This window comes from Lynx canadensis, chromosome C1 (assembly GCF_007474595.2).
Source record: "Lynx canadensis isolate LIC74 chromosome C1, mLynCan4.pri.v2, whole genome shotgun sequence".
Lineage (NCBI taxonomy): Eukaryota > Metazoa > Chordata > Mammalia > Carnivora > Felidae > Lynx > Lynx canadensis.
This window is the reverse complement of record NC_044310.1, coordinates 193,257,696-193,285,687: the sequence shown is the minus strand read 5'-3', so window position 1 is coordinate 193,285,687 and position 27,992 is coordinate 193,257,696. Positions and strand designations below refer to the sequence as shown.

Below are 27,992 nucleotides of genomic sequence, written 5' to 3'. Positions count from 1 at the left end.
ACTAAAGGAAGACCACAACGTGATCCACATTACTCTTCCCAGAAAGCAGAAAATGGGAGCCCACAGGAAAAGAAAAAGGGAAAGTTGTTTTGCTCCACAGAACAGAAGACCTGCCCAATCTTTCTCAAAAGCCCAAACCCAACCAAAACAAACAAACAAACAACTAAGGTTATTTTTGAATCCTGATAGAATGAAAGTTTTGGAGTGGCAGAAAAGGAGAATCAAGTAAGTTTGAAGTAAGAGAGTGCAAAACCAAACCACTACCTCTGGTTTTAAAACAGAGTATGCACTGAATCAATAAATGATAATTTAACACATACCTACACATCTCAGATAAACATAAATAACTTGCTTTCCACAGAATTCTAGCATTTCTCATATTTCTTGAATATCTTAAAAATAATCTCTATATTGGACATATCTTAATTCTCTAAAAACATCCATCGCATTTCATCCTCACCCTTTTGCTGGGAACATTATAAGCAAAGGTAAAATACTAAATGGGAAATCAAGTCTCCTCCTCAAGAGATTTTGAAACATAGGTAGTAATGGGATGGACTCAAGTAGAAGAAACAAATATTTTTAAAGAGGTCTGTTCATATTTGAAAACCCACTACTGGTGTCGTTTTCTGCAGCTCAAGAACTTTCTTTTTCAGTCTACGGATGCACCTCTGACACACAGACTAGGAGCTGATCCATCAGAGAGGGAGGAGGAACGGGACTGTGCACCTCCGAAATAAGCTGAGAGACGTGGGACAAGAGAGGGGCAAGAGAACTTCAAATGTTTCCAAGGAAACCTCTTCAAGAACAGCCGCACCCGGCTCCCAGACCAGGGGCAACCGGGGAATCGGGGAGCCGGCTTGCTGCGGGTACCGGTTCTCTGCCCTTCGTTGCCCAGCCTCGGCCACAGTCCGGCCTCCAGCCACGGTGGTGAAGCTTCAGCTCTCGCCGTCACTTCAGCCTTCCCCTCGGCTCTGGCCCCGGAGCTCCCCAAACCGGCCTTCTTCCTCACTCTCAGCGCCAGCCGGCCGCGCGCCAGGCCCCCTCCCTTACCTGCGCCTCCCGCCTGGGCCCCGCCGGCCACCCTCCACCCCGGTCGCCGCTTCACCCCGTTCAGGCGCGGAAAGCCAGCTCCGGAGCGCAGCGACGGGGGTACTCGGGCCGCCGGCGGTTGCTGCAGGAAGCAAAGCCACTTACATGGTTGATGCGGCTTCTCCCTTCCCCCGAAGGCTCCGCCCCCTGTCCCTCCTTCTCTCCAATCCGCAATTCTCCCGGCCGCCGGCTCCGCCCTCTTCTTCCCGTCCGCGCCACGTTTGGATCAGACGCCCAGGCAAAAAGAGTCGAGTTCAGATAGAGTCGTCCTCGACAGTTTGGCTGGTTAGGCCGCCTCCTCCTTCCCAGAGGAAGGCAGGGCGACTGCATGCGTGAGCGTCACGCGTGTCGGGTCACCGGACGGGTGCTGGCTGGGCCACCGCGGTTACCGTATGTGTTCGATGACATGGGCTCTCGTAATATGTTACCGCGCTCAGCGTTCCTAGGGACTGACACTCAGGAGAGCGACGACTGTTGTCACACTTAAGTGACTCCGTCAATAACTGGCCAGGTGACCTTAAGCAAATTACTAACTTCCTTAGGCCCCTGCCCTCTTAACTGTAAAATGGGGCTGATAACAATACCCACTTCACGGACAGTTTTTTTGAAGATTAAGGAAAACATGGCACGTAAAGCCTTTGGCACAGCGCCTTACCCAGAGTAAGTCATGGGAGCTCTACAGCTAGTGTTTTCATTCAAGTTGTGTGTTGCCAAGACTGGGTGCCAAGAAAATTACCAAGCCTGGTCTTGCTCAGCCTGACTAGCATTAATCCATCTTTTTGTCCTGCTGTGAGCGTTGTGCCCTTAGCTGAAGACAACACGCCAAAACCTGCTGACCCCAACCGTGGGACTTGGCAGGGAGGTCAGAAAGTTAATGAAACCCAAAGTGAGGTGCTATTTTAATTCAATTCTCCAGGCCCTTTCCTCAAGAGTTTTGGCAAATCCCTACCCAGTTTTCCTCGAGTTGCCCTCCTCAGCGGATGGAGAATGGCGTCAAAACCTGAAGGCTGATACCACTACAGGGAAATCCCTATCACCATCCTCAGCTGGGTCCCTCGGCAATCATTCTCAGAGTGGGTAGTCTGCCCCCTCTCCCCTCCGTCACTACTGTTCCACATCACACCGTTCCTCGTGCCCCATTACCTTGACTATTGATCTCAGCAGAGAATCTCACCTACCTGAGTCAAAAGGCACAAGCTATTGGGTGTGACCTCTAACAAACCTCCCACATATTTATGATTCTGAGTCTATTATTATGATGCTTATATTCCTTCCTATATTATGTATTAGTTGTATGTGTACTGAAAATAACTTTTCCTTTTCTTCTTTTTTATATTGATTCGTATTGTCCAATTCATTAAACAAGGAGGCCATCAGGCCATTAGTCTGAGACTTTTTTCTTTTTTTTTTTTAGAGAGATAAAGAGAATGCCCATGTGTTGGGGAGGGGCTGATGAAGTGAGAGAGAGAATCCCAAGCAGGCCCCAGTGCAGAACCGAACTCAGGGCTCAATTCCAGGACCCTGGGATCATGACCTGAGTAGAAATCAAGACTGGGATGCTCAACCAACCTAGAAGGCCCCAGAATGAGATGGTTCTAATGATTGAGTAGCCTCTGTAAGTATACCAAAACCGAAGCCTAGAATGCCTCAAAAGTTATGAATTTGAAACCTAAGGACAACCAATCACCAACAGCCACCTAGGCTTTCCTAAATATGCAACCGCCTAAGATGTGGTCAGTCAAATAATGTTCTTGCTTTGCTTCTGCCTCTACAAGTCTTTCCCCTAGCTCCTGTCGGTGGAGTGCTTCCGATCATTTCGCGTTTGGCAATGTCCCATTCCTGCTCAAATAAACTCTTAGAAATTTTAATATGCCTCAGTTTATCTTTTAACAGTATCAGTACAGACTTGTGTTTTTTTTACACTGTTATAATTCATTACTGCCACCACTCTTTTTGATAGTCAAGTTGTCCCTAATTTGCCCAGTGAGAGCCCCTTCAAGCAGCTCCTGTGTACATTTGACATGCCTTCATCACTTTTTGAGCACTTCCTTACTTTTTTACCCAATAAAATATGCCAGACTCATCTTGAACTATCCTTGATCTAAAATTAGTTCTGTAAGGATCCCTGATTCTCTTTAGTAGGAACACAAAGATATTTTTAAAAATCATGAAATTCAGGGGCACCTGGGTAGCTCAGTGGGTTGAGCTTCTGACTTCAGCTCGGGTCATGATCTTGCATTTCATGAGTTCGAGCCCCGCGTCAGGCTCTGTGATGACAGTTCAGAACCTGGAGCCTGCTTCAGATTCTGTGTCCCCCTCTCTCTCTGCCCCTCCCCTGCTCATGCTCCCTCTCCTTCTCTCTCTCAAAAATAAATAAACATTTAAAAAAAATCATGAAATTCAGTTCTGGCTAGGAAGTAATGAAAGTGGCACTCACATTCACTGCACATGAAAACATAAATAGGTATATCCCTCCTAGAAAATGCTTTGACAGATCTAACAAGTGCCTTTAAAATGTTCATACTCCTTGATCCAACAATTACAATTCTATCAGTCGTGCCTAAGGAACGGAGTCGAGTACAAAGTATAGCTAAATATGTTTTTCACAATTATTCAAAACAGTAATAAATAAAAAGGAAACAAATTTCCAATGAACACAAATAACATGAAAGTAATATAGTCAAATGATGGGCAATTAGGCAATCATTAAAAATTATGCCAAGACTTTCTAGAGCATTCTTCATTTCATGATCAATATTCTTGAAAAAGTTTTGTCTCCCTTCCCTCACCTCCCTTTCAAACTTCAATCCTCTATAGTAAGGCTTCTATCAGAATCATTCTGATAGATTTATGCTTCTTAAGGTGCATTCGTGAGGTCTTCCCACTTGCTAAAATTAATTTCAGGCTTTGTCTTCCTTGTCCTCTCTGTAGTACCCCCTCCTTTTTAGAAACTTTCTCTTTGTTTCCCATCAGTCTGTGCTGATTTTTCTACCACCTCCTAGATAATCCTTGCCATTGTCTTTTGGGGGCCACTTTTCCTCCACTTAGCTGTTAAAGGTATTGAGTATTCCACAGACTTCTCACTGAGGTAGACTTTTCTTCTTACTGTATACTTCTAGTTTATGACCTCTTAAATTCTATGGCTTCAACTATCAACACATGCTTGTTCGTTTGCTAGGGCTGCCATACCAAAATGCCACAGATCGGGTGACTTAAACAACAGAAATTTACTTCTCACAGTTCTGGAGGTTGGAAGTCCAAGATCAAGGTGCCTGCAAGGGTTACTTTCTCCTGAGGCCTCTGTCATTGTTTGCAAATAAATGGCCACCTTCTTGCAGCCTCTTGACATGATCATCCCTCGGTGCATGCACATGTGTCCCAACTTCCTCTTCTTATAAAGACACTAGTCCAGGGGCGCCTGGGTGGCTCAGTTGGTGAAGCATCTGACGTCTGACTCTTGATTTTGGCTCAGGTCATGATCTCATGGTTTGTGGGTTCAAGCTCCATGCCAGGCTCTGCATTGATAGTGCTCTTTGACAGTGCTCTAATACACACTCTCTCTCTCTGCCCCTCCCCCCTCAAAATAAATAAACTTTAAAAAAAACACTAGTCAGATTGGATTAGGGTCCACCAACATCACTTCACTTAACCTTAATTACCTCTTTAAAGGTCCTCTTTCCCAACACAGTCACGTTCTGAGGTACTAGGGATCAGTGCTACAACATACGAATTTGAGGGAAAGAAGGACACACACTTTAGCCCATAACAATGCTAAAGAGTCTCAGATTTCTCTCTCTAGCCCAGACACCCCTCCTGAACTGCAGATGCAGCTAAATGCCTCCATAACATCTCTATCTGGCTGTCCCACAGGCATCTCAGATTTAACACATCTTAAACTCAACTCATGAAAATCTGTGACTCTGTCTGTATTTGTTGAAGGGCACCCTGTCACCCAAACCCCATGCCCAGAAATCACCTTTACTGTCCTTTCTCCCATAATGTTCATGGCCAATAAATGTCAATAAAGTGAATTTCCACAAGGTAGAATGTTTCACTGCATTTTTTTTAGATCATCAAAATGAAAACACAAATGCCTTAGACTATTTCTGACAATCCTGTTATCTGGATGAGTGTCTCATAACCAAATACTGACAGAAATTTCATAGCCTATGTTTCTATTTGTGTGTACAACAGTAAATAGGACCAGCTCCTATTAAAATATCCAGATTTTTTCATTGGCCAAATGAAAAACAAATGATGTCAAGGCATGCAATATTAACAAAACAGAAAAATGGTGTGCTAAATGAATTCTCACATGACACCCAGAATAGGCAAGCTAAATTCAAAACAGCAAGAATGTAAGCAAACATCATGTGTTACATTTAGTTAATGTTGTCAATGGGTAATGTATTATCTTATAGTTTTGTTTCTAGTCATTTTGTCTATAAATTTATTTTTTAGTTGTATAAGAGCTATCAGCATAAGGAGCATATATATACCTAGTTTTGCATATACATATATGCAGTAAAAAAATCAATTCTAGGGATCTACAAGAAAATATTTTCAATGAAAAAGGAGTCCCTGTGTTATTGGCTTAGGAAACACTGTTTTAGGATGCTGAGATTCCCATCCGTAAGTGTCCCACAGTGGCTCAGAGCCAAATTTGCAGCCCATCTCCAGAAGTGTTTAGGATTTGATGGAATACATTTTGTGATTCAATTCATCTTGGTTCTGTATAATTTCCTATATGTATTCTATCTTTTCCTCGTTTTCCTCACATATATTCAATGTGTTTTATCGTGCTATATTGTGTTATTTTGAAGGCTTCCCTAAATCCTTTCTGAAACAAGAAAGAATATACTTTTAGTAGTAGGCAAAGGGTGAACCTGATATAAAATGACAGTAAGTTTACAATCTCAGGTGACTTTGGGTCTCAGATTCTAGATGAAAATACAAGCTTATATACCTCTATAATCATTTCTACAAGAATAAATGGAGGTAACTGCTACTTTCCATTAATCCACTTCAAAAATCAAGTGCAGGGCACCTGGCTGGCTCAGTGGCATAGCATGTGACTCCTGATCTAGGGGTTGTGAGTTTGAGTCCCACCTTGGGTGTGGAGATTACTTGAAAATAAAATATTTTTTTAAAAAATCAGCACATGCAATGCTATGTATCCCCCCCCCCCTTTACTTTTCTCTTGGGAAAAATACCAGTGCCCTCTAGTGTTCAAAATGTACCTTGTGTAATGACCTTCATACCGGTTTATCTTCAGAGTAATTGTAATCCGATATTAGAGAAAAACATGTTTTATTATTTATTTATTTTTTAATGTTTATTCATTTTTGAGAGAGAGAGAGAACGACGCAGGGGCAGAGAGCTGTCTGCACACAACCCAGCGCAGGGCTGGAACCCAAGGACCACAACCCCAAGATCATGATCCGAGCCTGAGCCAAAGTGGGCTGTTTAAATCGACTGAGCCACCCAGGCGCCCCGAGAAAATTTTTTAAAATAAGTTTTGGGACACTGAATCCTGGGCAGTAATATACAAGCATTACAACCACTACAAATCACTGTCTAAAATGCCCCTCCCCCATGTTTTCGAGAGTAAGGAATACACAAAAATAATTCCTGTAGCTGACAGATTTTTTTTATTCCAGTGTTTCCTAAGGCTTCGCATCTTTATTCCAACTTCACTGGAATCCAGACAATAATCTCCTATATTTATTTTCTAATGCAAATGACACCTGGGCTTATTGATAGTATGTACTTAGCAGTAATTAGAAATATAGGTACAGAAGTTCTGAAGACGTAGTAGCGGAAATTTACCGTGGCATGCCTACCTGTGGATTTAATTCTTTGCATTCTAGTTGCTCCGAGAAGCCCCCAAAGCGACCCCATACTGCCTACTCCCGCCCACACTCCTCCTTCTGCCAAAGGCTCGTTCCGGTCTACCGCACACCAAAGTAGCGCCGGAAGTCTTTCCTTTGCAGTCACTGAGAACCTGGAAACTCACTCCGCAAGGCCCTAGGCGGCGTGGGTCTTAGACTACAGCCCTGGCGCTTCCTGGTCGCAGGACTGCAAATGGCATTCACGTCCTTCCGCGGCCGGGTTCCGGGGCCGAGTCTAGGGGGCGCTGCGACCCCTTCCCACACCGCGAGCGCAGAGAAGGCAGCAGCAGATCTCGCCCAGAAGTTCCGGCACCCGGCCCTGCCCACCCAGAGCGATCGGCGCGCGATGATTGGCGGTGTGGAGGGTGCGGGGCTCCGGGAGGGTGGGCTGAGGGGGCGGGCCTGGGAGGGGACAAAAGCGTGTCCGTGCCAAGGCTCCGCCCTGTCGGCTGCCTCCTGGGTTGGTGCGGAGGCGGTGTCAGAAGCCGAAACAGCTGGGGCCCAGCTGGCATTACCAGTGTAGACCCTTGTGAGCTTCAACGTGTGAGTGGCTGTGGCGCCCCCGGCGTATCTCCCGCGTACCTTCTCCTGCAGGTAACCGCAGACTTCGAGGGGCAGCTCGGGCCCCTGGCTTTTGCGGGGAGGCTCTGAGAGCCCGCCAATAGCTGGAGTGGGGAAAAAAGGAAGAAAGCTCAGATCTTGGGTCTGGAGGGAGAAATTTAGCGGCGAGCCCTGGTCGAAAGGAAGCGGGGAAAATCCAGGCTGGGAGTGGGAAAGAGACGTGGGGAGGGGGAAGGTGCTGGATCCCTGTGTATGGGAAAGAGACGTGGGGAAGAAGGTCCTAGATGCCAGAATGTGGAGAAGGCCCGCTCTTGGTCTCGGAAAGGTGAAATTGAGCGGCACAGAGTTGCTTGCAGTGACACATAGAAGGCCGGGTTTGCATGCAGAAAGGAAAATCGAGCGGTGGGAGAATGCCAGTATGCGTGGAAGACTAAGTTTGGGGGTTAGGGAGAAGAAAACGTGCGGCAGTGGGGAGCTGCATGCAAAGAAAGGTGGAAGCCATGGACTTGGGCGTGTGCAGCGAACTCAGGTGGCTGGAACTAGCAGTGCGGTAGAGTGGAAGCGTCCTCTCGGGGGCGTGGAGGGGGTGGAGTGGAGGTGGAGGAGACCCCTCCGCCCCCAAGCGGATCTCCAGTTCCCCCGGCATGCTCCTGGCGCCAGAGGTTTAAAGGTTCCTGCGCAGCAGAAGGAAGGGGTGGGCTTGCAGACCTGGAGAGAGGAGCGGAGCAAGCGTGGTTGCAGCCCTCTTGCACAACGGCCACAAGGACGCATGCAGGCCTAGAGCCCGCTGGTCACAGCGTCACCTAAGGACGTGCAAACCCCAAGACCAGCTAACGGACGACGAACCCGGGACGCGCCCGCTGACGTGCCCTCCAGTGTGTGGGCAGGCAGAGATATTTGTGCGCTCTTAACCTTTATTTGGTAGGTGCCCGCGCACCTAAAACTGGCCTTTGGTCCACTGGGTACACTCAGCTCTGTACTTTAAACCAGATAAACTGGGCTGTCTGGCCGGTATTAAAAACAGCTAAGTCCTCCTGACAGGCGTATTTTGATCGTTAAGTTTTTCTATTCCTCTTTTGTTTTGTTTTAGGAAATAAACTGCACTCATCCGAGTCTGCAAGATTGAAGGAAGTTGGGGTGATTAGAAGTTGTAAAGGTGAGAATTAGTACTTTCTCCCCTTCTGTACGTCTTGATGTGACAATGCTGCATTTAATTGGTCCTGGAGGTCTTGAGTAGGTGGAGGTACTGCAAGGGAATGAGTCAGGGATATTTCCAACAACAAACTGCAACTGCTTCCTTGTTTCTTTCAGCGCAGCTCTTCTCTGCAAGAGACTATTTTTGGCCGAGAAATTATTGTAGTTCATGAACTCTGCTTTTTAAAAAAAATGTGGCTAAAAATTTGGGGTTGATGAAAAGAAAATTAAGCTCAAGCAACTTTCTCCTTAAACTACTCTGTATTAGTCCAGGTGTATCTTGTGCAATTACACAAGTGTGTCAGGAGATGGGAATTCAGCTGCTTTCAGAGTCCCTAAACTGGCCTGTTGGAAAAGTCCTTCCTTCTGAAGTCAGGGTTTGGGTGGAGAGGGAGAATCTGGGGAGCAAGGGTTAGAGAAATGAATCCAGTGGGGCCTGAAGCCTACTCCCATGGAATTTAAGTCTAAAAGAAATAATATCCGACCTTGAAAGAAACAATGGTCTACAAAAAAAACTTTACCTTTTTTTTTTTAAGTTTATGTATTTATTTTGAGAGAGAGAAAGAGAGAACCCCAAGCAGGCTCCACACAGTCAGTGCAGAGCCTGATGTGGGACTGGAACTCACAAACCATGAGATCATGACCTGGGCTGAAATCAAGAGTTGGACACTTAACCTACTGAGCCACGCAGGCACCCCAAAAAGACTTTACTTTTTTAGTTAGGACGTGGTAAAATTTTAATGGATAATGTGAGGAACTCCTGAAATGTTTCAGTTATGCATTATAAGATACAGAAAAATTACTGCAGTAAATGTTTGTTTTGACTGAGAAGGAAGTAGTTTTAAAAATGCAATTACTCAGTATCAAAATTTCAAGGATGCTATATGACCTATCAATTGTATTTGCCATTAAGGAAAAATAGCCAACTCATAACTCTTATATAATATTATGTAGGAATGTGGCCATGGAACTGTATCAAGACTAAGATAAGGGGCGCTTGGGTGGCGCAGTCGGTTAAGCGTCCGACTTCAGCCAGGTCACGATCTCGCGTTCTGGGAGTTCGAGCCCCGCATCAGGCTCTGGGCTGATGGCTCAGAGCCTGGAGCCTGTTTCCGATTCTGTGTCTCCCTCTCTCTCTGCCCCTCCCCCGTTCATGCTCAGTCTCTCTCTGTCCCAAAAATAAATAAACGTCAAAAAAAAATTAAAAAAAAAAAAAAAAAAAAAAAAAAAAAAAAAAAAAAGACTAAGATAAGTTTGCTGCCTCTTGTTTTGTTTTGTTTTAAATACAAGGACAGATGTGACAGTGGGCTCAGCATGACTGAATCATATAAAGCTCCACTGTAAATTACACTTGTGGGGCGCCTGGGTGGCGCAGTCGGTTAAGCGTCCGACTTCAGCCAGGTCACGATCTCGCGGTCCGGGAGTTCGAGCCCCGCGTCAGGCTCTGGGCTGATGGCTCGGAGCCTGGAGCCTGTTTCCGATTCTGTGTCTCCCTCTCTCTCTGCCCCTCCCCCGTTCATGCTCTGTCTCTCTCTGTCCCAAAAATAAATAAACGTTGAAAAATTAAAAAAAAAATTACACTTGTAAATTACATGCTGGCAATGTGGAGCCTGCTTGGGATATTCTCTCTCTCTCTCTCTCTCTCTCTCTCTCTCTCTCTGCGCCCCTCCCCCACTTGTGCTTTCTCTCTCTCAAAAATAAAGAAACTTAAAAAAAAAAAAAGGTCAAATTACTTCAGTTCAACTTTGTCAAGTGATACCGCTTATAAGCCCCTTACCTAATAGTTGCTTAAAACAGTTCTCAGGGGGCGCCTGGGTGGCGCAGTTGGTTAAGCGTCCGACTTCAGCCAGGTCACGATCTCGCGGTCCCTGAGTTCGAGCCCCGTGTCAGGCTCTGGGCTGATGGCTCAGAGCCTGGAGCCTGTTTCCGATTCTGTGTCTCCCTCTCTCTCTGCCCCTCCCCCGTTCATGCTCTCTCTCTGTCCCAAAAATAAATAAAAACGTTGAAAAAAAAAAAAATTTTAAAACAGTTCTCAGGCCTCAGTCTTACTGATAACTTCAGAGGATAAAAGCAATTTTCAGTTATATTGTCCTGGGGAAAGAGTTTCCATTAGAGCATCATGAAAGGGAACAGATACCTACCTGCAGTGGACTCAGGGCCCCTCCTCCTCTCTGGAAACACACCCAGGACACGGTTTTCCGTTAAGCCTCATAGTTTGACTTCTTCCAGAGGGTGTACCCTGTTCCTTCTGGGAATCAGATTAATTTGCATTTGCTACCCTCACATCCCAGAAAGACCTCTCTTCCTGGAAAATTTCCATTTCTCTGTCCCACCTTCTGGCAGCTTACATTTGCCCAGGAACAGTCCGGGAGTTAGGATACTGAGGAACAGGACAGGACATGCTTGGGTCCTGGGCAGCAGCCCTTCTATATACAGATTTTTCTGAATTGAGAAATCACTTCTATATTTAGTGTGACATCCCCAATATCCATTTTGTCTCTAGGAAAACATAATTCCACCAGAAATTTTTCATATTTTAGTCTTAAATGTGGTTTAAAGAACTCGTTGAATCCCTTCAATCATAGTTGTTTTATTTTGGTTGGTTTGTTTTAATGTGTATTTATTTGTTTGAGAGCAAGAGAGAGCATGAGCAGGGGAGGGGCAGAGAGAGAGAGAGGGAGAGAATCCCAAGTAGGTTCTGCACTGTCAACACAGAGCCCGACATGGGGCTTGATCCCACAAACTATGAGATCATGACCTGAGCCAAAATCAAGAGTCAGACGCTCAACCAACTAAGCCACCCAAGTGCCCCTGTTTTGTTTTGTTTTGTTTTGTTTTGTTTTTAAATAAAACAGCCTCTTAAAGGAGGGGAAATACTAGCACCTCTCATTTTGCTCATTTTGAGGGTACAGTAAAATGAGAAGTTGGATAGAAGGATTCAACTAAACATGGTATTGCAGAAATAATCTCATTTTATAAGATGACCCATCAGGAGTGGTGATTACATCATTAAGGACATGTTAGAATCTGGTTCCCCCACGCTCTAATGGGACAGCCTTGAGAAAGTTATTTTCCTTCTGTCAAAGTAAATTGGGAAAATAATTTCCAGCTTACAGGGTTGTGAGGGCTGGCTCAAACCACACATAACAGTTATGAAGCACATAACAGTGCTTTTTACAGAGAACGTGCTGAATTCTAATGGTAAATATATTGTTATAGTTTTTTATGCAGTTTCGTGTTTAGGAGTCACCAAAATGTTTGAATTTGTTTTTATACTATAGTGAAATAAACGAGAAGACCTGCGTCCTATCTTTTGTTTTTCTGAGAGGTTTCTTGAAGTCAAAATGTCTCAAAAAATCCGTGGCGGTTCTGTGGTAGAGATGCAAGGAGATGAAATGACACGAATCATTTGGGAGTTGATTAAAGAAAAACTCATTTTTCCCTACGTGGAACTGGACCTACACAGGTAAATGAATCAGTCTTCTAAGCAGCAAGCTCAGAAAGCATAATCTAAGTGATTTCAGGATATAACTAGCTGTTTCACAGAGCTAGCGCTGTATCTTAGGAATAAAACTTGTGAGGGAGGGATGCCTATGCATGAATCTTCTGTTTTAATTTTAACATATTGCTAGAAAAACTGGACTTGTCATTGTTCCACAGAAAAGAATCATGGTGGGAACAAAGATTCTCAGCTCTCTCTAAGCCTCTTCTATTTATATAAATCAGTGGTTAAGAGTAGCACAAGGTATCAGTGGAAGGGAAAATAATAGAGGTACATTCTCTACTGAACAGTAAAGTAAATGTAGTTCACACAGTTTTGTCCTTTCTATCTCTGTTTTCTATCACTCTGCTTAACTAGTCAATGGACCTCTCCCCCTGTTCATTCCTTGGCTCCTGCCCTTTTCACACAACTGTAGCACAGAAAGAACCCTTGAAATTATCTAACACAACCCCCACCTTTCAGTAGACAATCCCTTAAACCTTTCGTGTTCTAAAGATTTGAGCCTTTGCCCTGTCTTTACCATGTTTGGAAATAGGCATGAAAGTCTCTGTGGAATTCTTTCTGCTTTGTTCCCTGTGATTTTCATAACCTTGCTCATGCTCTGTGTGCATTTGAACAAGGTAGAGACAGAATTTTTCCAACGGGGCCGTGGCTGAAGCCTGGCATGGCAAAATGTTGACCGACACAGTTCAGCCGGACTGCTGGCACTTCTAAGTGTGTTTGCGTTGACCCGGAATTATTCATAAGACTGTATCCTGAGGACCTGTTGTTTGCTTAGGTGTAGATACTTCATTCACGTGGTGTCACTAGACACCCTTTTTAATTATTCTAAGCCTCAGCTGTTGATAAGGTCTATATTGCAACCATGAGAAGAAGCAAATACCTGCAGAGGTCCACCAAGCATACAGGAAATGAAGCATAAAAAACATCATCCAAGTGGGTTAAAGAAGCATTTTATGAGCACTCTCCTGTTTCAGGACTTGACATGGCAATAAGTGAATTTGCAGAGTTCTTGCAAATTATATAATAGCTGCAAAGAAGCTTTAAGCCTCATTAGCCTTAGGGGCATAAGGACTTTTAAAGGACGGTCATTATGGGGGCGCCTGGGTGGCTCAGTTGGTTAAGCATCCGACTTCAGCTCAGATCTAGCGATTCATGGGTTCGAGCCCTGCATCAGGCTCTCTGCTGACAGCTCAGAGCCTGGAACCTGCTTCGAATTCTGTGTCTCCCTCTCTCTCTCTCTCTCTGCTCTTCCCCCACTCACACTCTGTCTCTCTCCATCTCTCAAAAATGAATAAACATTATAAAAAAGTTTTTTTGAGGACAGTCATTATGCCTAGAAGGAGAACAGTGACTATCTGCAGAGTAAAGAATTTTGGGAGGCTCAAACAAGTTTTAAGTTGTTTCACAATTGCTATTATTATTACATCATGGGTTCTTTTTGAGGGGAGTGGAGTGATTTGTTTGTTTTGTTTTCTGCAGGCTATACAGGGGTCCAGACCACTTACTCATTCTTTTCTGTTAGAAATATTAAAAGAGAAGCAAAAATTCCACTACTTTGCTGGTAGATGCTGCTGATGAAAAATGGTTCCTACGAACGTGAAAAGTGCTGACTGCAGTCCCTAGTTGAGTTAGGATTAGACATTTGTAAACATTCAGCATTTCCTATGCCAGAAGATAAGAGAGTCCATGGATTTGTTAGACGTCCGTGAATTACCCAAGGTCAAAGCAGTTTGGAATAATTTTTATTTGGAAATACCTTAAGATTGCTACCTTGGCGTTTACACTGTAAGTTGGGATAGCTAAGGAAAGGAAAACAAAAACTAAAAGGAACTGAAAAACAAAGTGTTAATGGTTTCACAAGTTCTGAAAGCTGAAAAACGTTTTTAAAGCCTCAGAAAACAACACGAATTGTTATGTCACCATTTTGTCTCTCCTGTTTTTGACAAACTGTTTCATACTTTAGATAAGCCTTTAATTGTTCTCTGTGCCTGATGAACAATCAGCACTCTTTCCAGTTCTGAATAACCTGCGGCCTGGGAGTTGGTGTATATTAAGCTATAACTCTCTGAGTGAGCTGTCACATGTATAGCTCCCAGCACTTGAATACAAAAAATCCTTTAAACCCTCTGACCCCTTTATTTTTACACACAATATTTACCAAGGAAAAAATAAGGTGCTTAGGCTTCTGTTTTTATGCTAATTTTATGGAAGGAAGTCTGCTCCTGTCCTATTATTGCCTCTTTATGGTAAAGAGCACACAAAGGGCCAGAGCACAACGGTTTCTATTCAGGTGCCTTCTAGACGTCTTCCCACACCACAGGCAGGTGAGGCCCAGAGTCTTAGCCTCTCTTTGTGCTTTGTTTGGTTGACAACCATCTTCTGTGTCCAGGGTGCACTGACCCTAAAGGTTGGCAGATTTGGGTGTGTTTTGAGCCATCACGTTCTGCGGGGCAGGCTCCGCGTGCCATCACCATGCATAGAATGGTGCGTGGTGATAGAATGGTAACTAATGAGTTACCGTAGACCGTAGTACCTCCATCACTCATCAGTTTGCCTGGAGAGTTACACTTCACGGTTTTTCCCTCCCAGCTATGATTTAGGCATAGAGAATCGCGATGCCACCGGCGACCAGGTCACCAAGGATGCTGCAGAAGCTATAAAGAAGTACAACGTTGGTGTCAAATGTGCTACCATCACCCCCGATGAGAAGAGGGTTGAGGAGTTCAAGTTGAAGCAAATGTGGAAGTCACCAAATGGCACCATCCGAAATATTCTGGGCGGCACTGTCTTCAGGGAAGCTATCATCTGCAAAAATATCCCCCGTCTTGTGAGCGGTTGGGTAAAACCTATCATCATAGGTCGTCATGCTTATGGGGATCAAGTAAGTCATGTTGGCATGATTTGGTTTTCCATGCTTTTTTTTTTTCATGACCTGTGGCTGCCTAGAAGTTCTGATTTTCTGTTTTATTCTTTTGGTGTCTAGTCCCTTTAAGCGAGATGCCAAATTGAGAAATGTGTATGTGTATATCTGTATATTTAGGCATATTTAGGTATACCTAAATATAGATAAACTTACAGATAGGTACCTGTGTCAACACAAGTGATTTTTTTTTTCAGATGGGTTTTTTTCTTCCTGTATCTGTTTTTGCACTTAAACTGTATTATATTGCCATTTTTGTGTCCTTTCCCATGGTTCAAGCAGTTTAGTGGCCCTTCGCCCTGGCTATGCAATAAGATCCCTTTCTGGGTTTTTCAGTTTTCGTTTTGTTTTGCTTTTTAAACAAATGTGGTTTTTTTGTTTCAATTCCAGTGCATGAGTTTTACCCTACACCAACTGAATCAGAATTCCATGGGCTTCAGGCATTTTAAAGCTCCCAGGCGATTCCAGAAGGCAGGCAGGGTTGAGAACCACCAAAGATTGTACTGAACATGACTTTATACGTAAAAAGAAAAACTGATGCAGTAGTTGAAAGCATTCTCTTTAAAATATTCCTTTTCCTACAAGGGACAAAAAAAGTATAGTTTCTGTACTTGCACACAAGTCGGCTCATTGCCAAGTTAAACAGAAAAATTGCCAACTGAACAGACACGGTGCTGAAAGAGAGGTTTCAGTCTTTCATAAAAAGCAGCTTAATGTCTTTTTTTTTTTTAGCTTTATTTATGTTGTTGTTGTTTTAAATTTACATCCAATTAGTTAGCATATCGTGCAACAATGATTTCAGGAGTCGATTCCTTAGTGCCCCTTACCCATTTAGCCCATCCCCCTCCAGAAACCCTCTGTAAAAATACGGAAGCTTCACGAATTTGTGTGTCATCCTCGTGCAGGGGCCAGGCTAATCTTCTCCGTATCATTCCAATTTTAGTATACGTACTGCCGAAACAGGCACAGCTTACGTCTTGAAAGAGCCTTTCAAACAAGAACCTCTAACACTGAGATCCAGAGGCTTCAACATAGCCATCCTCAAAAGCAGTGTGGCCAGGGCTGACCACTCTGTTCCTGGGGACAGAGTCACTGGGTCAGTCCTTGAGGGTCAGTTCACTCTGCTCCACCCTGTGGTTCAAACTACCCCTTCGTCCTGGCCAAACCTTTCACAGGTCCCTCCTGGAGGCCCCGGAGAGAAAATGTAGACCGCAGCGCTACAAACTCACCAATCCTGGGAATACTGCTCTTAAGTTCTTCTGAGCGCAGCAGTGTCTTTTTCATCTCCCCCATCCCCCTCCTCCCGCCTGTCTCAATTGTTTTGGTATCAGTCACTTGGAAGAATGGTCATTCTCTATTAAAGTCCAGATTGAAAATTCTAAGCCTCAGGTTGATTCAACCCTAATCATTTAACTGTACGTAAACCTCTACAAAGTATCCGTGGTGCTTTGGTGCCTCCATGTCTTCCTTTTGAGAAATGGGAATAAATGACCACCCATAGGGAAGGACTTTACGTGGCAGAAACACACTCTCGGTAGAAAAGATATTTACAGCTCTTCTACCAGCCGTCGTCAGTGTTACTGTATACAAACGTAAGTAAATAGGGTTGACTGGTACCTGACTGTGAAACTATTCTAATTTAAATCATCAAAGAGGGTACAGTGCAGCAAAAGTTGACAGATGCCCAGTATGGGCTGGGCACGTGTTTCCCTAGAGTAGCTCACTCTGGTGAGCCAAGATGACTGTCCTCGTAAGGTCCTTTCCTAAGGGCCACCAAAATGTCGCAGCTACTTCCGCAATCACTGCTGCTTTTGGATAAATCCTGGACTGGTGTTGGTAGTAATAACAGCCATGAATTATAGTAGACTGAGTCCTGTGGGTCTAAGGATCGGATCCCAAGTCTTTAGACCCTAGATGTGTTAGATGTGTTCTCTCTACCATATCACAGTTCCTTCCTTGTAGGACCAATGTAATACTCAGATGAAATGAGATGATTGTAGTCAGTCACTTAAAGTGCCTGTCGTATAGTGAGGACAAAGCATTAGCTGTGTCTCACCACCATCAATGTTGTAGCTAGTGTGCTGTCACCCCCCTGTGGGAAGACTTCCCTGACCTCCAGGTCATGGTCATTTCTCTCTCTCTGTCATCGTGTTGCATTTCTTATCTAAGTCCCTTTTCTGCCATTTGAAAGCTCTTATGTTGCTTCTCACTTTCGTATGTCTTTATTGGGTTATAAGCTTCCTAAGAGAAAATGCTTGATGTTATTCTCCTCTTTTTACCAATGCTCAGAAAACTGCCCTGTACATGGTAGGCAGCCAATAAATACTGGTTTTCAATGTACGCTAGGATTAACTTGCTTTGGGAAAGCTCTGGACCTTTTTTTTCCCATCTCTCAAATATATGAAGGTTGAGCCACGCTGCCCTTTTTGTCCAGGTATCTTCCAGCTCTGTATTCTGTGATTTTTGTTTTTCTTATAATTCTTGAAAGGCTATTTTATTTTCTTTATACCTTTTCCGCCCCCTTCACAGTATAGAGCCACTGATTTTGTCGTTCCTGGGCCTGGAAAAGTAGAGATAACCTACACGTCAAGTGATGGATCCAAAAAAATGACATACCTGGTACATAACTTTGAAGGTAGGTCCATCGCGAGCTCCCTCTTTTAATTTTTTACAGATCATTTAGACAATGTCATAGCTGTTTCTTAAAACTTAGTTATGTGGCTGCCAAAAATACAACCTGGAATCTACAACATTTCTATAGGACCCAAAATCTAGCATGGAGAAGTAATTGACTTCCGTGCCTTCCCACGGTGTGGAATAAAGACACAAGAGAGACTAGCCACTTAATTGGAAACGCATGTGGGCAAAGACAGGTAGATACTTGCACTTCTCTTAAAACATGGAGGGAAGGTTGGCAGGAATCTGTTGTGCATAAATTGTATGAATCAGACATTAACAATCCCATGTCACCTGTCATGTAATCTGCCTGTTTGCTCTGGTAGGGTTTGTATTGAAAATGGTTGCGTTATAGATGTGCTGAATTTTCTTCTTGGTCCGAGTATTTATTCGGTTTAAGTGAACGTTTGTCTTTTGCCTTTTCTTGCCCCCCTGCTGTCTCAAAGTTTCGTTATGGCAAATGCCACCCAAAGTTTGCTGACAGAACAGAGAACCCTCTTTCTCCACTATTGAAGTTGTTGAAAGCACTCACACAAACAAAAGCTCAAAGCCTACTTAGCCTGTGTTCTTATTGCCTCCTCTAAATAATATCATTTTAATAGAATCTAGTCCTGCAGGATTTGGCCTTGCACATTTTGAGGCTAAATTGGCCCTGGGCAGTGGCACAGATTCAAGTTCTAACTTTCCAGTAATTACAGAGTTCAACTAATAAAGAGTTGTGAAACACTAGTGGTTACATGTAACATAATTATTTCTGCCAGTGGGGTATGAATCTTCAGTGTCCTCCAGGAAATTATGAGAATTCTCATTCAGTATTTGAAATGCAAATTTTTTTCATGGCTGAGGATGGAGCACACACTTAGAGTTTAAAATACATGAAATTTTAAAAGTGTGAAACGCAGGGGCACCTGGATGGCTCAGTCAGTTAAGCATCTGACCCTTGATTTCGGCCCAGGTCATGATCTCACGGTTCGTGAGTTTCAGCCCTGCATCAGGCTCTGCACTGTCAGTGCTTGGGATTCTCTCTCTCTCTCTCTCTCTCTCTCTCTCTCTCTCTGCCCCTCCCCTGCTCGTGCTCCCTCTCTCTCTCTCTCAAAATAAACTTAAAAAAATAATAAAAGTGTGAAAGACAGCCTAGATATTCACCCCCTCTTGAGTGTATTTCTGGTTCATATCAGTAGTTTTTCGTATCTTGATATCTTCAGGATCCTATAGACCATGTTTTTCTCTCTTCTATTGCCCTTTCAAAACAAGTTAGAATGTCCTTACTGAGAGGTGACGTTGTTCCAATCACTTGCCCCAGGAACTCATGGAATATTCACGTTTGAAGCCTGGCTGGGACTTTTGGAAGCCTGGGCCCAGACACGGGAGCTGGGGATTGGGTGCTTGGGTGGTGGTAGGTGGATTTGGACTTGTTACAACTCTACCCCATTTACCCTTCTCCTTTCTCCTCTCATTGGTGTCCCCCCAACAGAAGGTGGTGGTGTTGCCATGGGGATGTACAATCAAGATAAGTCGATTGAAGATTTTGCACACAGTTCTTTCCAGATGGCTCTGTCTAAGAGTTGGCCTTTGTATCTGAGCACCAAAAACACTATTCTGAAGAAATATGATGGACGTTTTAAAGACATCTTTCAGGAAATATATGACAAGTAACTACAGTTCTTTCCTTTTTTCCTTTTTCTACAATAAGCTGGCATTTGTAGTATAGAATTTGCATCCTTATCCCTTTGATTCTGGGACAAATGGAATGAGAACCATCTCTGTCTCATAAAGTTAAGGGCAAAACTAAGATTTAACAGACATGAAACAAAAGCACTTCTGAGTTGCTTTTACAAGGTAAATGTTTTCAAATAAGGGTCCCACATTTATTTTTTTCAGAGCCAGAATTGTTTAATATTTGAATGCAGGTGCCCTGTGACTGATAGAAAGTTCTAATTTTTCGGGGCACCTGGCTGGCTCAGTTGGTGGAGCATACAACTCTTGAACTCGGGATTGAGTTCAATCTCCATGTTGGGTGTAGAGATTACTCAAAAATAAAATCTTTAAAAAAAAAAAAAAAAGAAAATTCTGATTTTTCAAACATATGAGTTTCTAAGTTGGGCACATTTTCACTCTTTCTGAAGCCTGTTGTGATTTAGAGCTCTGCGGGGGCTATTTGAACTCAAGTCTATTTTTATAACAGCTTCAGGTTCAACAACACGGGAGCATGTGTTAACTTTTAAGATGGCACAACTCCCTTTCAGGTGCACGTGTTGAGGCCAGGGCTTGGATTTAGGTATCTTTCTTAAGACATCTTAATTCCTCTTCTGCTACCCATCCATACCGACTCCAGGAGCTGTCCTAGTTTCCCGAGAGATACATTATTACATTCTTAAAGTAAGCTATGTCTCTAGAATCTGATCAGCAGTGTAGTGAAAACTAAAAATAATGCTGGGGACATTCTCACATCTCTGCAAAGGAGGTGAAATTGCTCTGACAGGCAGGGGACTTGGGGGATCACAGCTAGAAAATGGGCAGGATTTGAGCTTAGGTCTGTCAGCTTCTCAAGTCTGTGCTGCTGCCACTAAAAAATGCTGGAGAAGCAGGTGCTGTCCCTACCAAAACCAGTTCCTTTTTAATTCCCTTTTCTCTCTTGCTTCTTAGGCAGTACAAATCCCAATTCGAAGCCCAAAATATTTGGTATGAGCATAGGCTCATTGATGACATGGTGGCCCAAGCTATGAAATCCGAGGGGGGCTTCATCTGGGCCTGTAAGAACTATGACGGCGATGTGCAGTCGGACTCCGTGGCCCAAGGTAAGGAGCTGAAGGACCAAGTAGAGGTGGAACTCAGCCTGCATCACGTTGGTCATGCGGGATAGTTCTCTAGTTCGCAGCCCATTGTTTGTAAAATCACAAAGTGTTAGCAGTGCAGGCCATTCTGTTCCATCTTCTCAGCTGACACAAGGAATTGAGCAGAGAAGCCCCCGGGCTGTTCACAGAAATTCCAAGAACCGGGGGCTCCATGCCAGAGGGAAGGGCCAAATCGGCAGAAACTCTCTCTGGCAGAAACTCTCTCTGCCCCGATTGCTTCAGTACCAAGTTGCCCTTCAATTTCAGTTACCCACGGCAAACTCGAATCTTCCCTGATAAATGGTGTGTTAACCTTAATTATGTTTGCTTTTCCCCAGGAAGTGCTACTTTTTCTTTTCTCTTATGAAAAGTTAAGTATCTCCTACCAGTTTGAAAATCAGTAGATGAACCCAGTTAAAGAGAAGTTTGATGTCCGATAAATGACTTAGACGACTCTCTTTACTCTCCTTCTGTTTCTCCACATCCTCATAATCCTTTGTGCTGAGTACTTAGAGGAAGGAGTGGTGCTTTACGAGGCTTCCACGGTGGATAAGGGAAACTGTTCCTTGTTTTCTTGGATTTCTTGGAAAGGGACCCAAATCTCTCCACTGTTTCTAAATGTCCTTGTAGCAGCGAACAGTGTCTCTGGAGGGATGTTGTCAAGATATTTCAAAGGACTTTGGAATAGGACTTCTGAAGTGTATTGTCCATTAATGCACTGATGAGATACCTGGAGCAGAGCCTATAGATAAATGAGACCTCAGTGCAGCTGAACAGTCAAAAGGCAGCAAGGCTGTCCTCACGTGCATTCTTTTCTAGAGTATGAACTACTTTGGACTCACACCATTTCTTGTCCCCAGTTTTGACAGTGGTACTGAGTGTCTCCTAGTATTAAAGATCGACAGACTCACTATGGATATGGTTCCTGACCTTCTCCAACCAATAAACATTTGAGAGTCTACTAAAGCCTCAGACCAACACAATGATATGAAAGGAGCTACTAATCCCTTGCAGAAGTTTGTAACAATACTCAAAGATGAGTTTAAAAGAAAACAAACAAACAAAACCACTGTTTATTTATGTACTGTCAAGCCAGAAAACAAAAGTAACAGCCTATGATACATTTGCATTATTAACTCTACAGAGGCTATTGGGAGGTAGCAAAAATGGAGAAAAATATTCTTTGAATTCAAGGGTAAAAAAAAATGAATAAAAGATGGAAAGTCAATTTTCTGGACTTAAAAGTGGCAATGTCCTTCTCTGACAGAATAGGACTGTTTGTGGGGCTGTTACAGACAGCAAGGGCAAGAGGGATGTGCTTGGATCATCTCATCCTGTTTTCAACCTGCTGTTCTTTCCAGTCTCAGTGAATCTGAGCAGAAAGATGGCAGGACACAAATCCCATTAATCTTTATTTTCCCAGAACGGCAGAGCATCTGCACATACAAATAGCAGCAGTATACTGAGAGCTCTTACTCTGTGGCAGGTACTATTCTAAGGAATGTTAATATATAGTCTTTTCACATATATTCACAAATATATGCATATTCATCTAATTCTCACAACAACCCGATGAAGGAGGTGCTTTTATTCCCATTTTACAGATAAGAAAATCAAGCCCCAGTAGCGAGGAAGTCCCAGCACTAGGGTGCAGTATAAGCAGGTGGACCCTGAGCTCTCCATCATGGGGCAGGTGCTTCTGAGATAGATAAGTGAGGAAGAAATGCAGCCCCTCCAGACTCCCTGATCCTGGGGTGTGGAGCAGGGACCGCCTTTCCGAAAGGCAGAAGGATCGGTGATGACTACACATGCTTATGTTTATTTGCTTTGCTGAGACCTCTCCTCTCCGAGAGACCCAGTGTTCTTCCTGCACTTGTACCCAGTACTTCACGCTCTGCCGCATACAGGTTATGGCTCCCTTGGCATGATGACCAGCGTGCTGGTTTGTCCAGACGGCAAGACAGTGGAAGCAGAGGCTGCCCATGGGACTGTAACACGTCACTACCGCATGTATCAGAAAGGACAAGAGACGTCCACCAATCCCATTGGTAAGATAGTGTTTTCTGCTACCTTGATTTCCAGCCAGAGAGTGGAGATCTCTAAAGGAAATCAGACATGTTCCTTTGGCTACCCAATGCTTTGTGTATAAAGTCCTCACCAAGCATCGGGTCTGTTCTAGTAAGAGCTGTTTGAATGTACTATTTTTTTTTTTTAATTAATTTATTTATTTTGAGAGAGAGGCGGGGAGGTGGGGGTGGGGAAGAGAATCCTAAGCAGGATCCACACTGTCAGGACAGAGCCTGGTACGGGGCTCAATCTCACAAACCTGACCTGAGCCAAAATCAAGAGCCAAAATCAAAACCAACGGAGTCACCCAGGCGCCCATGAATGTGCTTCTTGAAATATACACAATGTAGTATATGCTTTTCCGTTTTGTGGTAGAATGCACATTACAGAGAAGAATGTTGTCAGCAAGCATTTTCCTTTTCCTTTGGTACAGCGAAACGTCCCAGATGGCTAAGAATCTAAAAGCCACACAGATAGATCCTTCTAACTGGGTTTCAAGGGCAGCACTTTAAAAAGAGATTACAGCTTGGAAAGAGGAAGGGAGGCCAACATAGACAAGAGAGAGAAGAGATTGTGACCTATTCCAAATTAGTAAATCCCTTAAGCTTCAAGTGCTACAAGCACACTGTGAAAATGTGCTTTAAGGCTCTAACAAAACCCAAGACATCTCCTCTACAAAAAGACAGACATTTTTTAAAGTTTCTATTCAGTAAAATATTTCCAATTCTTTTTTTTTTTAATGCTTATTTTTGAGAGAGATGGGGAGATTGAGCACGAGCCGGGGAGGGCAGAGAGAGAGGGAGTCACAGAATCCGAAGCAGGCTCCAACTCTCTCAGCCCAACGCAGGCCTCAAAATCATGAACCACAAGATCATTACCTAAGCTGAAGTTGGGTGCTTAACCGACTGAGCCACCCAGGCACCCCAAAATATTTCCAATTCTTACAAAACTTATAGCCTATGTGGATAACATCTAATGGAATCAGTCACCTAAACAAAAAGAAAAAATAATTGTTCTGTTTTTGAGAACTGTGAAACATTTGGGAATCCCTCTTGGTCTGGTCTGAGTGCTGTTTTGTTTTGCTTTTTTAGCTTCCATTTTTGCCTGGACCAGAGGATTAGCCCACAGAGCTAAGCTTGATAACAATAAAGAGCTCAGCTTCTTTGCAAAGGCTTTGGAAGAAGTCTGTATTGAGACCATTGAGGCTGGCTTCATGACCAAGGACTTGGCTGCTTGTATTAAAGGTTTGCCCAAGTAAGTATGAGATTCCCTGAGCCCCGTGGCCAAATTACCACTTATCTTTATTGGGCTCAAAAACATCAGTGCTTTTCAGAAATATACAAATTGTTATTTACTACCTAGTTCAGAGGTCAACAGAAACTATATGTAAAGTGTCTACCGTAAGCATTTCAGACTTTGTGGAACATAGAGCCTTTTCAAAACTATACAGCTATTGAACTTTGCCACTGTGGAAGGAAAACAGTCACCAATGACACAGAAGCTAATGGATGTGGCAGTGTTCCAATTAAACTATGTACAAAACCAGGCTGTAGCCTGGATTGAGTCCATGGGCCAAACTGCAGTTTGCTGACCTCTGATCTAGTTGACAGTTATTGGATGACAAGGTTCCGTTTTTATTTAACAAGAAAGTATAGGCGGTTGAAAGAAAGGGACCTCCAAGGCTATTGTTTTCTTTAATCTTTATTTTTGAGAGAGGGATAGAGAGAGTGCGAGCCAGGGGAGGAACAGAGAGAGAGGGAGGCTCAGAATCCAAAGCAGACTCCGGCTCTGAGCTGTCAGCACAGGGCTCGAGACGGGCCTTGAACTCACGAACCGCGAGTTCATGACCTGAGCCGAAGTCAGATGCTTAACTGACTGAGCCACGCGGGCGCCCCATCTTTGTAGCCTATCAGCATGATTATGTTAGCCAGTCCCTTATATAAACATTTTTTTTAAGTAAGACAATGATAAAAATAAGAGCATTAAACCTTTTTTCAAGACATGTAACAATTTGTGGGAATGTAGATAAAAGCATGGCTGTACCCTGAATAGGTTTTATTCTTTTTAAGGAGGCTCATGCCTTATCCAGTAAGTGACTGCGGCCAGTGGTTTTGTTATTTTTAAGAAGAGGAATAACAAGTGGGATGATTTCGGTCTCCCAAGCATTAGTCTGAACTGAACCTCTCTGATAGTTTCACCCCCAAAGAACTCAGGGCAAGAGACATCCTATGAAGGTGCATGCGGGCCTGCTGTCTATAGCCTGGGTCAGCCCCATCTGCCTTGGGCACAGTCATCAGCCATACATTTATAGCTTGTTAATATTAAATAGTTTTCTTCTAGACATAAATAAAATGTCACCTACGTAGCATTTCTAGGACTTTTCCTCTACTTGCTCCCAGATCACAGACCAACTAATTAACCTTCTTTTCTTTTTCCTCCTTTATTAGCGTGCAGCGTTCTGACTACTTGAATACGTTTGAGTTCATGGACAAACTCGGAGAAAACTTGAATATAAAACTAGCTCAGGCCAAACTTTAAGGCCGTCCCTCACCTAAGGAGGATATGTGTTTTTTTTGGTAACTAGGTCCACTGGTTTACATTTTCCTGTATAACACTCAAGGGTAAAGGTAAAATCAATTTTGTAATTTGTTTAGAAGCCAGAGTGTATCTTTTCTATAAGTTTACAGCCTTTTTCTTACACATATGGTTAGGCCACCCTCGTGAACGTGGCAGGGGACTTTTTTAAATTTTATTTTATTTTCTACTAGTAGCCTAGGAATTACTTTAATACTCATTTGTACTCATTGTCATTTTTTCTCATGTTCCCATACAAATGACCAAAATGAAGAGTGCTTGCAAGGGTAACCTCTAGTCATAGTATCGTTCCCTAAAACATATGTGAAGTAAAAATTCACTCCCTTCCCCACTCTCCGTGGCCCGGGCGCTGGGTGGTTTTGGTGTGTCAGATGTCCCATTACGGGAGGTAGAGCTGTTATGTTAAACTTGCCTGTAATTTGGGACGAAGAGCATAGGTGTGACTAAAACGTGTTAGAGATGCCGCAGTCACTTTTGTAATGAGCTCTTCTTGAATGTTTGGAAAAAGCTAAATATTTTTGAGGCCACCGGAGCATTTGTAATCCAAAATAAATACTACCTGGGGGTTGTCCCCTGTGTTTGTCTCATCCTCCCAGCCTTGTGTGGCCTGAGTATTCTGCCACCCTGAGCAGTGTATTTCTTCCAAGTGCAATAATACAAGCTGTACCTTTTTTGGACTTCTGTTGGCCTGTTTTATTTCCCTTCTATAAAATGTGATTTTTCAGAAGTTGATTATTAAACACTATTCTAGTCTGTTCTTCATCTGAACTGTTAATGTTAATTAAAATCAAGTGCTAACGACTAGTCTTGGGTTTTTATTTATCGAGTATATTTTAGGTACCAGGCACCGTGCTAAGTCCTAGGCACAGGAATTCGATCTTAAAAAGTCTCTGCCCTGAAGGCGTTTACTGTGGGGAAAATGGGTATGTGAACAGTAAGAGGTAGATCCTACCGTGAAGGGGAAAGAAGACCAAAGACAGAACAAAGGGGTAACTGGAATATTAGGGAATCAAGTCTGGGCACGTGGTAAGGAGTATAGGTATGATCATGTAAGTTAATAGGAAGCCAGTGACGTGAATAGGAAGCCAGAGAGGGACATGATCATATTTTAATTAAAAAAATAGCACAGCTTTTATGAAGAACAGATAGTAGTGGAGGAGGGAGTGGTGGCCACAATCAAGGAAGGAAGGCCAGTTGTAAGGGTATTGTAATACTTCAGGTGGGAAATGATGAGGTTCTGAACTGGGGCAATGGCACTGGGGATGGAGGGAGCAGGGTCTCCAAGAAGAGGAAAGAATGGATGGGGATTGGTGGGTCCCAGGGGACGAGGGAAAGGAGGTTTCCCACCTGGAGAAAGGCTGGTCAGCATCCCAGCATTACCCATGTACTATGGGGAAGGAAACAGGCCTCCAGAGGCGCTTTGATCAGGCTTACACGATACCTCAATGGCCATTTTGGCCTGGAAGCCAGGAATCCTTGTAGCAAAGCTCGGGCTCTTTCTCCTAGACCTGCCCTTTTGCAGGTTTAGATGGAGGAAGAAAGCATCACATGGAACAGAGTGATGACATTGGATTGGATGAGTCCCTCCAGCACTCACAAACACCCTGAAGATCAGATGAGTGATCATGGCTGCAAAGCCCCGCCCCCATGTCTATCTATCAGGATCTGTATTTGGCCATGAACCAGTTAATGTTCTAAAATAATTAGCAAATGAACAGCTGCTGACCAATACATCCAGAGGCTGATGGTTTATTTTGTAACAACATCAGGATCAGAACTGTTGACCTGGAAAATGTTGGCTTTGCAGAACACTGAAGGCGGCAGGATGCAGGGACAGAAAGCAGGGGTTCCAGACTTTGAAACTCCCTAAATTGCAAGCACTGTTTCTTAAGTAGAATTTTAACTGAGAATACTTAAAAATTAATCTTCACAGTTAGAATCACAGCTCCCCTGTACTTTTCCCAGATACATGCAGTCCTCCTAAGTCACTCCTGACGAGTGGTTTTCCATCCTGCACTTGAATATTTCTATCATGAAAAGTTGTTCCAAATTAAGGGTCTTGTCTGTTCCCGTTCAGGAGGTAAGATAGGAAACTAATATAAAAAATATTAAGAATGACTTTGAGTGTACAAATACTGATAAAAATTTTGTACTTTTATTACCTGTCTACTATCAAATTTTATTTCATAGTCCCTGTTCTTAATATTAGGGAGACAGCATCCACACTGCTAATTCCTCTGGAACAAGAAACTTGAATAACTCTGGATGGTATCTCAGACTCAATGTATGCAGACAGCATAGCATTGTTTGTAACTTTCCATTTTGATATTATTTCACACAGAAACAGTATGAGGAAGTCCCATAATCTCTTGCCTATTTTTTACTTTTGCACCACTTGTTATTCTGTTTCTCATCTTCCTACACACACACACACACACTTTTTTTTTTTCCTGAACCATTTCAGAGGGATTTGAAGACATCGTGCCCCTTTACCCTTAGATAATCCACTGTGTATTTCCTAAGAACAAGGACATTCTCTTAATGTGACCACAATATGATTATCAAAGTCCGGAAATGTAACATTAATATAATACGATACAGTCCCTATTCAAATCTCAGCAACTGCTCCAATAATCTTTACAGGTTTCCTTTGAAGG

At 43.4% G+C, this 27,992-nt stretch overlaps 2 protein-coding genes and 1 non-coding gene across 9 annotated transcripts in view; 1 reads left to right on the top strand and 2 right to left on the bottom strand.

Moving 5' to 3' along the window:
- Window positions 1-1,259, bottom strand: part of PIKFYVE (phosphoinositide kinase, FYVE-type zinc finger containing) — an 81,890-nt gene extending 80,631 nt beyond the window's left edge. For 5 of the 6 annotated variants that reach the window (XM_030324195.1, XM_030324199.1, XM_030324200.1 and 2 more), the window contains exon 1: window positions 1,054-1,154. The gene's annotated coding sequence lies outside the window, so the exon portion shown is untranslated. Of the gene's footprint in view, window positions 1-1,053; window positions 1,155-1,197 lie in introns of those variants that run through there. The other variant, XM_030324196.1, reaches the window with a different exon arrangement.
- Window positions 1,260-7,443: 6,184 nt separating this feature from the next.
- IDH1 (isocitrate dehydrogenase (NADP(+)) 1) lies at window positions 7,444-26,139 on the top strand. Of its 2 annotated transcripts, none has more exons than XM_030326205.1 (10): window positions 7,444-7,577; window positions 8,635-8,700; window positions 12,020-12,204; window positions 14,833-15,124; window positions 17,693-17,798; window positions 19,314-19,491; window positions 20,486-20,637; window positions 22,581-22,721; window positions 23,832-23,994; window positions 25,188-26,139. In XM_030326205.1, exons 3-10 carry the CDS (start codon window positions 12,083-12,085, stop codon window positions 25,276-25,278), a joined length of 1,245 nt encoding a protein of 414 aa, XP_030182065.1. In that variant the 5' UTR covers window positions 7,444-7,577; window positions 8,635-8,700; window positions 12,020-12,082; the 3' UTR covers window positions 25,279-26,139. The 2 variants fall into 2 exon arrangements, with proteins under 2 accessions (XP_030182065.1, XP_030182066.1); XM_030326206.2 differs by lacking the exon at window positions 7,444-7,577 and adding an exon at window positions 8,241-8,465.
- Window positions 16,024-16,128, bottom strand: LOC115522529. The gene has a single exon (XR_003971435.1). It is a non-coding gene; the product is annotated as a U6 spliceosomal RNA (small nuclear RNA).
- Window positions 26,140-27,992: the final 1,853 nt, after the last annotated feature.